Source organism: Cetorhinus maximus, chromosome 8 (assembly GCF_964194155.1).
Source record: "Cetorhinus maximus chromosome 8, sCetMax3.hap1.1, whole genome shotgun sequence".
In the NCBI taxonomy this organism is placed as follows: domain Eukaryota; kingdom Metazoa; phylum Chordata; class Chondrichthyes; order Lamniformes; family Cetorhinidae; genus Cetorhinus; species Cetorhinus maximus.
Genome location: NC_135886.1, coordinates 68,963,809 through 68,976,367, shown reverse-complemented (window position 1 = coordinate 68,976,367; position 12,559 = coordinate 68,963,809). Strand labels below are relative to the sequence as shown.

The 12,559-nt window shown below is 44.2% G+C and overlaps 1 protein-coding gene across 13 annotated transcripts in view; it reads right to left on the bottom strand.

Annotated features, from left to right (window-relative positions):
* dlg3 (discs, large homolog 3 (Drosophila)) overlaps positions 1–12,559 on the bottom strand; it is a 693,738-nt gene that overhangs the window by 69,473 nt on the left and 611,706 nt on the right. For 10 of the 13 annotated variants that reach the window (XM_078547010.1, XM_078546999.1, XM_078546997.1 and 7 more), the window contains 2 exons: positions 11,697–11,811; positions 2,367–2,543 (listed from right to left, as the gene is read on the bottom strand). In XM_078547010.1, the coding sequence (XP_078403136.1) occupies positions 2,367–2,543; positions 11,697–11,811 (292 nt within the window). The remainder of the gene's footprint in view (positions 1–2,366; positions 2,544–11,696; positions 11,812–12,559) is intronic. The other 3 variants (XM_078546998.1, XM_078547001.1, XM_078547000.1) reach the window with 2 other exon arrangements.

The window sequence follows — 12,559 nt, the reverse complement described above, 5'->3', positions numbered from 1 at the left end:
AATCTTGTACTCCTCAATCAAATCTCCCCTCAATTTCCTTTGCCCCAAGGAGAACAACCCCAGCCTTTCCAACTTAACTTTGTTAATAAAAACAACCATCCCTAGAACCCTCTCTTCATCCTCTCAAGGGCTTTCACATCTTTCCTAAAGTGTGGTGACCAGAACTGGAAGCAACACTGTAGTTGGGGCCTAACCAGGCCTTTATATACATTCAGATTTTCCTACTTTTGTACTCAATGCCTCTATTTATGAAACCCAAGATCCCATATACTTTTCTAACTACTGTCAATATGCCTTGCCACCTTCAAAAATCGATGCACATGTACCCGCAGGTCCCTCTGTTCATGCACACTCTTTGGAATTGTGCCATTAAGTCTATATTGCCTCTCCCCATCCCTCCCGCCAAACCGCATCACCTCACAATTCTGTATTAAATTTCATCTGCCTATTCTGCTAGCCTATCTATGTCCTGTTGCAGGCAATTTGTATCATCCTCACTGTTTGCCATTCCCCCAAGTTTGGATAATTTTACTCTGTATTCCAAGATCGTAGTCATTTATAAATAGCAAACCCTTAGGGAACACCACTGTCTACCAAGCTCCATTTCAAAAAAGGACCACCTATTACCACTCATTGCTTTCTCCTTAAGCCAATTTTTTATCCAATCGCAGACTAGCACTCCAATTCCATAAGCCTCAGTCTCGGTAACCAGCCTGTTATGTGAAACCTTGTCAAACATTTTCTTAAAATCCATATAGACAACATCCACCGCATTCCCTTCATCAACCTTCTGTTACTTCATCAAAAAATTCAATTAGGTTAGTCAACCATGATCTGCCTTTTAAAAATCTGTACCAGCTCACCTCAATTAACTCAAACCTCTCCAAGTGATTTTTTTCCTTGATTAAGGATTCCAAAACCTTACCCACCACTAATGTTCAACTAACTGGCCTGTAGTTGCTAGGACTGTCCTTGCACTCATTCTTGAATAATGGTATCACAGTGTCCTGGCCAATATGTATCCCTCAATCAACATCACAAAAACAGATTAACTGGCCATTATCACAATGCTGTTTGTGGGAGTTTGCTTTGCACACATTGGCTGCCGCGTTTCTTACATTACAACACTTCCAGCAGGGCATCATATCGTGATAGCTGTATATAAATTTACTTTCTTTCACAAAAGTAATTGCAATATCTTGGGCTCACCATTGAGAAATTTTTTCTGTTATAAAGTGTAGTTCATTACAGAATTTTCAGGTAAGGACTGAAATAAAACAATTTGTACATAAAAGGAAATTTGCTTTCAGCTAACACTAAAATTCTGCCTATTATAATGCAAATAGTGCAATATCAGTGTTTAGAAAGATGGAGAAACCTATATTTTTTCAATTAAGTAATTGGAAAAAAGGGAAAATTCAAATGCCAACTTCATAAAAATAACCATTTATCTTCTGAACCAAGAACAATAGCTTGCATTTATATAGCAACTTTTTCATTGGAAAACATCTCAAGACACTTCACAGGAGCACATAATCAGACAAAAATTGACACAGCTAAAAGAGGGAGATATTAGGAGGGTGTGACTAAAAGTTTGGTTAAAGAGGTACGTTTTAAGGAGGGGCATAAAGGAGTAAAGGTGGAGAGATTTAGGAACAGAATCATAGAGCTGAGGGCCTAGATAGCTCAAGACTAGTCACCAATGGTGGGGTGAAGGGAGTGGAGGATCCACAAGAGGTTAGAGTTGGAGGAATGCAGAGTTCTTTCAAGGTTATAGGACTGGAGGGTGGTAGAGATGGAAGACCATGGAAGAATTTGAACAGGAATTTGAACATGAAGATGAGAATTTTAAACTCAAAACATTGCTGTAATGGGAGCCACAGTAGCTCAGAGAGCACAGGAACAATAGGTTAGCAGGACCTCATGCAAGTTAGAAGATGGAAAGCAGAGTTTTGGATGTGCTCAAGTTTATGGAGTGCGGAAAATGAGAGACATGACAAATAATGGAATAGTCGAGCCTGGAGGTAACCAAAGCATGAAAGAGGATTTCAGCAGCAGAAAGACCCAGACAGGGGCAGAGATGGTGAGGTTATGGAGGTGGAAGCATGAGGACTTTTGTGACAGAGAGGATATGGGATTGGGAGTTCACTTTAGGATTAAATAAAAAGCTAAGGTTGTGAACAATGTGGTTCAGCCCGAGATAGGATCAGGCAGTTGGATGGAATTGGTGGCTAGGGAATGAGATTTTTTGCCAGGGGTTTTAACGTTTGTGACATCAAAAGGCTTAACTGCCTTTCAGAAGAGGTAAGCAAGTTGCTGGATGATTCAATGCACTGATGTGTCAGTACAAGGAGTTTCTCACTCACCGTTTCTTGCTGGGTATGACACCAATCTGCTCACTTTCGCCATGAGGTGTAACAAGTCGTGCTTGCCACCATTCATCATCAGAGGCATTAATGACATGTAAAATATCACCATACAGGAAACTCAGCCCTTGACTTGGCAGACAACTGTCCTTGGTTCTATCATAGTCAAAGAGAGCACTGAAAAACAAACAGTGCAAGATATATTGTGAGCTCAGAACAGACACAGGACATTTAGGCAACAACTACAGGGCAATAAGACAGCAACTACAAATACAGAGCAATGATGCATAGTGTGAGACCTGGGAATTCTAATGTTAGCATCAATCACACTGATGAACAGACACACAACCGGGCATAGGATTTATAGAGCCTGTTCCACTATTCATATAGATCACAACTGATCAGCTAGTTAGCTGTATTTATTCATCTTAGTCTGTAGCCCTCAATATCCTTGCCTAACAAAAATCTATGTCACACTCATCAGCTTTTTTTTCCTTTGGGGTGGGTTGAAAGTTCCAGATTTCCACTTTCATTTGTGTGATGAAGTGCTTTCTGACATCACACCTGGGCCAGGATTTCCCGGTCGGTGAGCGTTAAATGACGTGGGATGACGTCGGGCAGAACTCCTGTCGTCACCCCGCCTCATTTCAATTTTCAGGTCGGCGGGGGCTCAGCCGAATCAGCTGTGCGTCCGCTGACCTGTCAATGGCCTATTGAGGCCATTAACCAAGTAATTAACGTAATTAGTGGACCTGCCCGTCCAACCTTCAGGTTGGCGGGCAGGCCGGGAGCCCTGGCGGGCATTGGAAAAAGCATGAAACCTCATCCACGGGCAGGATGAGGTTTCATTTAGGTTTTTAAAAATTTAATAAAAATGTATTTAAAAGTGATGGGCATGTCCCAACTCATGTGACAGTGTCACATGAGGGGACATGGCAGGGAATTTTTTTTTCCTGTTTTTAACATTTTTATTGTGGAGCCGATCTCCAAGGCAGCACTTAGCCTCAGGGAGGTTTTGCGCATGCGCAAAAGAGCACACTCTCGGCTCAGGGAATCCACCCCGCCCGCATAACGCTTCCTTAATTGGCCCGCCCATATAAAATGGCGGCGCGCCCCTCCATGCGCCCACTCCTGAACTTACCCCCGACGGGGAAAATTCTGCCCCTAATTTCTCTAAACTTTTATGATTATGGCCCCTTGTTCTAGACATCCCCACCAGATGAAATAGTTTTTGTCTACCCTATCAATTCATTTGATGATTTTTTAAAAATATCTCAAGTAGTTCCCCCCTTTTATCTTCTATGTTTAGGGGAAAGAAGCCTTGTCTAATCAACCTGTCCTCAAAAGTCAGCCCCAATATAATTCTGGTGATTCTGTGCTACACCCCACTTCCTCAGGTACAGTCCCCAGAACTGAGTACAGTGCTCACTCCAGATGGCTCTAACCACATTTTGTGTATCTGGAGCATGACTTCCATCCTTTTTTGTATTTAAGCCCCACTGAGATAATTCTATTAGCCTGTTTAATTATTTTTACTTCTGCCCCACCAGCTTTTAGTGATCTTCACACTTGGATAACTAGCTCTCTCTGCTCACAGTTCCCAGCTTCTTACCATTTAGAAAATACTCTCATCTATCTTTCTTAGGTTTACTTTCCTACATTGAATTCCATCTGCCACAGTTTTGCCCACTCAATCTATCAATACTCCTTTGCAAATTTCTGCTCCTTTCTATAATATTTATTTTGCCACCTAACATAGTGCTGTCAGTAAACTTAGACATACAGCACTCTATTCTTCTCCCTAGTTATTTATAAATATAGTGAAACGCTCAGGCTCCAATACATCCCCAGGAAAAACCACTACTCACATCCTGCTAATTTGAGTACATACCCATTATCTTTAATGTCTCCTAACTTCTAACAGATTCCCCATCCGAGCCAATAGTTCACCTCCAATTACATGCATTTTTGTTTTGTTAACCGTGGAGGCAGTGAGAGGAGTGTGCTTGGTGTGTCAACTGATTGCAATAGCAGCAATCACAATGCCACAGTTTTGAGCCAAACATGGACAAATAAGCTGAATTCCAGAAGTGAACGTAGGGTATCAATGACTTTGACATCAATGCAGTATTTGACTAACCTGTGGTACCTCGGAACCCAAGCAAAATGGAAATAAGGTACAAGTTCCCCAATGGCTGAAGGCATACCTAGCATAATGGGAAATATTTGTCGTTGTTGGAGGCCAATGATCTCAGCCCCAGGACATCACTGCAGGAGTCCTATGCCCAACCACTGTCAGTTGCTTCATCAATGACATTCCTGCCATCATAAATTCAGAAGTGGTGTTGGACACTGATGATTGCAATGTTCAGTTCCATTCACAATTATTCAAATAATAATGCAGTCCATGCCAGCATGTGGCAAGACCTAACTGATAAGTGGCAAGTAGGATTTACATCACAACACATCCAGGCAATGACTATCTCCAACAAGAAACATATAATAAAGGATAGTCTGTGAATTTCAGAATACGAGGTCATGCTTGACTAATCTATTCAATTCTTTGAAGAAGTAACACAAAGGATCGACAAGGGTAACAATATACATAATGAGATGGGTCGCAATATACATAATGGACTGGAGTTTCCCCCGTGAGGTAGGGATCACACTTCTTGCCTGACAGTGCCCACCCATGCTATTTTCATGGCGGGGACATGTTGGAGTCAGGGCCACTGCCTCCCAAAGCAGGCTTGATGTGAGGGGATGCTGAGACAGGCATGTTATAAAGCTCCCCTCTGTTCACTGGGACATTGGCACAGATCTGGAGATGAATGTTAGGCACCCTAGCCCTCACTTCCCCCATCCAACCCCCTGCCCCCTCCATACATTCCATCCCCCCTCCATATCTCCCATGCCCATTCACCCAGTATCTATAATGGACAGAACTCATGAGCCCTATAAAAATATTAGGAAGTCTTTGAGATGCTTGTGAAGCTGTCAAAAAAAAACCTCTTAGGAGCTCATAAAACTGTCAATCTAAACAAAGCCCTATCATCAATCACAACATTAAAAACATGCTTATCATATAGTATTACACTATGACATTTGAAGTAAGCGACACCTTTTAAACTTAGCTGTCAAAAGGCGCCCGACTCCAGAACAGGTTTCCCCCATGAGTTCTGTCCATAGCAGATGCTGGGTGAGTGGGCATAGGAGATACGGAGGCGGAATGGGGGGTATGGAGGGGGCAGAGGGATAGATGGAGGTGGTGAGGGCTAGGGTGTCTAATACTCATCTCCAGATCTGTGCGAATGTCCCAGTGAACGGAGGCAAGCTTTATAACCTGCCCACCTCAACATGAAAATTTCAGGAGGTTTGAAATTAACACCCCCTGCACTGGAGATGCTGGTATCAAGTTTGCTGCTTGCTGTGCCCTTAAAATTCCCAAAATCGGGTCCTGCCCACATCTTTTACCCTTGCTGGACATGGGTTTGTCCCACCTCAGGGGAAAAATCCAGCCCAATACGTTTGGATTTTCAAAAAACTTTTGACAAAAAATTCCCCATAGTAGATTCATTACTAAGGTCAGAACATGCAGGGTCAGGGGACAAGTAGCAGAATGGATTGAAGCAGGCTACAAACAGAAAACAGACAGCAGATGTTAAAAGTAGTTAGTCAGGCTAGAAAAAGGTGGGAAATGGTTTCCTATAAGGATTAGTCCTGGGACCATTGTTGTTCACCATTAACATAAAATGATTTGGATTCAGAATTGGAAGTACAATTTCAAAATTTGCAACAACAAATTGTGAGGTATAGTTAATACAGAGGAGACTGCGATAAAGTACAAGGTGACATTAATAAACTTGCAGAATCGGTGTGTAACTAGCAAATGAATTTCAATGTAGGTAAGTATGAGGTGATTATGAAGAATAAGGCCACAAACTCTTTTGTATAATAAGTGTCTAAATGGAGCAAAAGGAGCACAAGGATCAGAAGGTACAGATACATATAACACAAGTAGTAATTCACGTAATATGCCTTTAAGAGAGCAGAATAAGCATGGGGTTCATTTCCATAACAATAGAATTAAAAAGCAAAGAGGTTATATTAAACTTGTATAGTACCTCGGTTAAACTGTACTTAGAATATTGTGAAAAGTTTGGGTCTCCATGGTAAAAAAGAATAGTGGCACTGGAGAAGGTACAAAAAAAAATTTGATAAGATAGTACCAGAACTGTAAGGTTATACCCATCAGAAAAAATTGGACAGGCTGGGATTCTTTTCTCTAGGAAAGACTAACCTGTTAGAGGTCTTTAAGATCATGATAGGGTTTGATAGGGTAGATGTAGAGATGCTGCTTCCACATGCAGCAGCAGATCAGAACTAGGGGCCACAAATTTAAGATATTAAATATTAAATTGGGAATTCAGACAGAACTTCTTCACCCATACAGTGGTTAGAATGTGGAACTCACTACTACAAGGAATAGTTGAGAGAGACAGCATAGGTTAATTATGGGGAAGCTAGATCAACACATGAGACAGAAAACAATAGAAGGATATGGTGAAGGGATTATATGAAAAAGAAGAGGGTGGGGGAAGAAAACTCTTGTGGAGCACCTGCTAGGACCTGTTGGACCATATGACCTATTTCTCTGTTGTAGGCATTATGTAGTTACATTGAAAAATTGCCCCCTCTCTCTGTCTGACTCCCACCCCATCTCTCTAATCCCCTCCCAACCTTTCCCCCTCTAATTGCCCCCCTCTCAAATTCCCCCTCTGCCTCCTCTCTCACAATTCCCCCTTTCTCTGTAATTACCCCCACTCTCTCTAATTCCCCCTCCCTCTCTAATTACCCATGTCTAATTCCTCCCTCTCTAATTCCTCCTCTATCTCTGTAATTACCCCTCTCTCTGTAATAACCCCCCTCTCTCTCCAATTCCCCCCTCTCTCTTCAATTATCCCCCCGCTCTCTCCAAATCCCCCTCTCTCTCCAATTCCCCCCCTCTCTCTCTCTCCAATTCCCCCTTTCTCTCTCTCTCCAATTCCCCATCTCTCTCCAATCTCCCCTTCTCTCTCTGTAATTACCCCTCTCTCTAAACATCCATTTCTCTCTAATCCCCCCCACCTCTCTCTAATCCCCATCTCCAATCCCCCCCTCTCTCTCTAATCCTCCCTCTGTCTGTAATTACCCTCTGTCTAATTCTCCTCTCTCTAATTACCCCCTCTCTCTCTCTAATTATCCCCCTCTCTAACTCTAATTCCCTGTGTCTAATTCCCCTTGTCTAATTTCCCCCCCTCTCTCTCTCCAATTCCCCCCATGTCTAATTCCCACCTCTCTCCAATTCCCTCTCTGCGTCTAATTCCACTCTCTAATTTCTCCCCCTCTCTCTCCAAATCCCCCCATGTCTAATTCCCCCATCTCTCTCTAATTAGCTCTCTGTGTCTAATTCCCCCTGTCTAATTTCCTCCCCTCTCTCTCCAATTCCCCCCATATGTCTAATTCCCTCTCTCTGTCTAATTGCCCTTCCCCCGAGCAGTGCCCTGTATTTTAAAGGCCTCTCTATCCCGACCCCACTCCACCCCCCCAGTGAGGGAGCAGAGACGTCAAGAGGGAAAGATGGCACTGGGCTGGAATTAGATTCAGTGTCCTGATGCAAGATGGGTGCTTGGCAATGGGTGCTCCCTTTACACATCTCTCTACACAGAGAGAGAGAGAGAGAGAGACATGCAGAGACAGAAAGATACTGAGAGGCTGAGGGACAAAGTGAGATGTAGAGAAAAATAGAGGAGCTGAGGGAGGACGGTGGGGAGATTGGAAAGAACAGAGTGAAAATGTTTCAGAGAGAAAGGTACAGAGAGAGTTGTAGGAAGAGATAAAAAGGGAAACTTGTCACAATTCAGAGAGGCCGAGATACAAAGGATGCAGAGAGATGGGGATTTAAAGAAAGATGTGGGGAAACAGGAACATGGAGGGAGGAACGGAGACTGAGTCGCAGGAAGTGGTAGAGGGATTGAACTCGATGGGATTATATTGGGCTGTCTGCAGCACCGTGTCTCAACCTGGATCCCCCTGATTAACACCCCCCTTCCCCACTGCCCAGCCCCCCACCGCCACCCCCCCCCACCCACCCCCCCAACCGGCCCCCACTGACCCCAATCGTCAGTGTGAAAATTCCACAAGTCCTTTCTCTGGGTATAAGAATGAGTGACAAAGACACGGATACATTTATTATTATTTTTCTCTCCGGTTATAGCTCTTGTCCGAGGACTCCTCGCAACAAATTGATTCTCTCTCTGCATCGTCAAAGCTGCAGCTGGACGGAATCGTCCCAGGCTTGCACTGAGTGCAGTAGCGGGCAGGAAAAAGGATGTTTCACCTGCCGGCCGCAATGGCGGCTTTTCGTGCCATATTGTCCCATTCCCGCCTCATTAATTATGCAGCCACAGGAACATGCCCATTCGCTGGCAGATGGCCTCTGATTTGTCTGCCTTGCCGTTACCTCCCAGCTTTCTCACACAGGGCTCCATATTTAAACTGCAGCTGCCACACACTTCTCAATACTTGCAACCCAGGAGGGCACCAGTGAAGACATGGCCCCAAAAACCAAGATGCGTGCAGCCCCCTGATTCAGTGATGCATCCCTTGGACGCCTTCTGGACACCGTGGAGGCCCACTGCAATGTCCTCTATCCCCGCTCTGGCCACAGGAGGCCCAAGAGTCTCATCACTCCGGCTTGGAAGGTAGTGGCAGAGATGGTCAGTGCCAACGCTGCACACAAGAGGTCGGCCATCCAGCACAGAAAACAGATGAATGATCTCATCCGTGCCTCCAGGGCAAGGCGGCCATCTCATCAGTCTAAACTCACACACTCACAAGGCCATCACACATTCACTGACATCTCTCTCACTGCCAGCTCAAGGGACATCACCACTCACTCTCTCACACAAACTCTTACATCACTATTTGGCTTCATCTTCTCTGGAGACTGTCTCCTCAGCCCTCACATTTTGAGGCCATTTGCATAGATCAACATGTGCCCCACACACACCCTGGGATACCCCACTTCCCCAGTACAGTCCTCACCCTGCAGTATCTTCCCGCCCCCAAGGCCACTTCTCCCCTTCCCCAAGCAAGCCCTAGCCCTGCAGCCGTTGAAAAGCCACCCCTGCCTTACAGCTGGCCTGGTAGATAGAGGCCTGCCCGTGAGCCACATTAAAAGTTATGTGGTACTGCCTGTGAAGCTTGGTGCTAATAACTGTGAGTGCTGCCTGAAGAAATGTAGGTAAACAAACCTCGAAGTCCCGAGCGAAGTGTAGCTCGCCAGGTGCATGTTGCTTATGTACAGTTGTGAAACACATCAGCATACATGCCCGGATGACTCAACATGGGGGGATGATTCCGGCAAGAAGGGCTTTTGATGATATGCAGATGGATTAAAATGATGTTCCTGACATCCAGCAACAGGAAACGTGGCCCGCCATTGACGGGCAGAATGGACAATTGCAAACTGGTTTCACGACACAGTGACACCAATTTTTGGCCTTCCTGCCATATTGTCCGCTCCCACCCACCATGACGCCCAACGCATGGAAAATTCCACCCATAATGTTTACAATGAGTTGAGGCAGGGCCAGGGGAGGGTGACATTATGAAGGTGGAAACTGGTGGTCTCGGTGATGGAGAGAATATAGGGTCAAAGTTCAGCTTCAGGTCAACTAGACAGCAAGGTTGCAGAGCCTGGTTCAACCTCAGACAGTAGACCATGACAGGGATGGAATCAGTCGTTAGTGAACAGAGATTTAGGTGGTGACCGAAGAGAATGGCTTTGGTCTTCCCAATATTTAATTGGCTATTAATTAACCAGTATACCTTAATCCTATAGTTTCTACAGTAAGTTGTACATACCAAGTGTAAATTTTAAAAAGTCTGCTCTTATGATCTGCTTCCAGATTTCTCAGGTGGAGAAGCTGAAACTAATAAACCCAAATGATTAAGATGGCAAAGAATCAGGCTGCAGCTATGCTGCTTCTGCATTCCTCAGATATTCTAATAGTTCAGATCTAGTTTCCCCTTTGGAAGACTGGTGTCAGCATAAGCTGATGAATGAATGGAGACTCCACTGAAAAGAGTTTAGCTTGTTTAAAAATAGAATAATGTTTTAATTTACAAAATACCTGATCACATCTGAACAACTCAAAAGCACTGAGACAACAAATTACTTTTGAAGTGTAGTATAGTGGCCATTATTATGGTATTATGTGCAGTAATCTGTGACAGTGACAACTCAAACAGGAGATAAATGACCATAAGACCATAAGACATAGGAGCAGAAATTAGGCCATTCGGCCCATCGAGTCTGCTCCGCCATTCAATCATGGCTGATAAGTTTCTCAACCTCATTCTCCTGCCTTCGCCCCGTAACCTTTGATCCCCTTACCAATCAAGAACCTATCTATCTCGGTCTTAAATACACTCAATGACCTGGCCTCCACAGCCTTCTGTGGCAATGAATTCCATAGATTCACCACTCTCTGGCTAAAGAAGTTTCTCCTCATCTCTGTTCTAAAAGGTCTTCCCTTTACTCTGAGGCTGTGCCCTCGGGTCCTAGTCTCTCCTACTAAGGGAAACATCTTCCCCACGTCCACTCTATCCAGGCCTTTCAGTATTCTGTAAGTTTCAATCAAATCCCCCCTCATCCTTCTAAACTCCATCGAGTATAGACCCAGAGTCCTCAAACGTTCCTCACATGTTAAGCCTTTCATTCCTGGGATCGTTCTCATGAACCTCCTCTGGACCCTTTCCAGGCCAGAACATCCTTCCTGAGGTACGGGGCCCAAAATTGCTCACAATATTCTAAATGTGGTCTGACCAGAGCCTTATAAAGCCTCAGCAGCACATCCCTGCTTTTATATTCTAGTCCTCTCGAAATAAATGCCAACATTGCATTTGCCTTCCTAACTACCGACTCAACCTGCAAGTTAACCTTAACAGAATCCTGGACTAGGACTCCCAAGCCTTTGCATTCCAGATTTCTGAATTCTCTCCCCATTTAGAAAATAGTCTATGCCTCTATTCTTCCTACCAAAGTGCATGACCTCACATTTCCCCACGTTGTATTCCATCTGCCACTTCTTTGCCCATTCTCCTAACCTGTCCAAATCCTTCTGTAGCCTCCCCACCTCCTCATTAATACCTGTCCCTCCACCTATCTTTGTCAATTGGCCTGGGTTGTTGATTAAATCACTGGTTACTGTATCAGCTCTTGCTAACTGAAATCCTTGAGTATATCCAACGGAATGAACCATCTCACCTGAATAACGAACTTACCGGACATAAAGCGAGCGTTTCTCACTGGTCCGCAGGGAGCCAGATCCAGAGCTCATACTGCTATTCATCATCTGTTCCCGCAAGTCATGGATTTTAGACTCAAAGCGGCTGTATTCTGTATTAAAAAAAAATTATGGTTTTGTAACAGGATTGAAGCAATATGAATTGACTAACATAATGGACCAGGGAGCGAATGACGACACAAGTTACCCACAATTCCTCTACTGGAATTTAGTTCCCAATCTTAGCTATGTAGGAATTTGCATCATTACCACAGGACAGGAAAGAAACAGAAAATAATGCTTTGATAATGCGCAAGAGTTGCCGCGAAGGTGCAAACTTGTGATAAGCTGTAAGTATTCCAAAAGCAAACCTGGTGGTATCTATTAAAGCTAGTGCTTTTGATCTCTTGAGTCAGCATTAGCAAATCCCAGCAAGTTGACTTTTGGATTTTGGTGTCTCTTCCTGTTTCTACATAATTACCTCTGGAGTCTCCCAAGGGTCTATCCTTGGCCCCACACCCTCCCCATTTCTCATCCACATGCTGCTCCTTGGTGGCACTATCTGAAAATGCATTAGGTTCCACGTGTGCACTAACTGACAACACCCAACTCTACTTCACCACCACCTCTACAACTCCACTGCCTCCGATCTGTCACACTGCTTGTCCAAATACAGTATTGGACAAGCAGGAACTTAGTCTAGAACTGCTGGGACTGGATAGTCATGATATTACTCTGGTTAACAGAGCACTGATGCTGATCCTCCGAACCCTCATCAACCTTCATACCAATAGATCTACTACCCAGTTTGATCACTGATAATATGTAAAAGTAGATTTTATGAATTCCTGTTCTGGTATG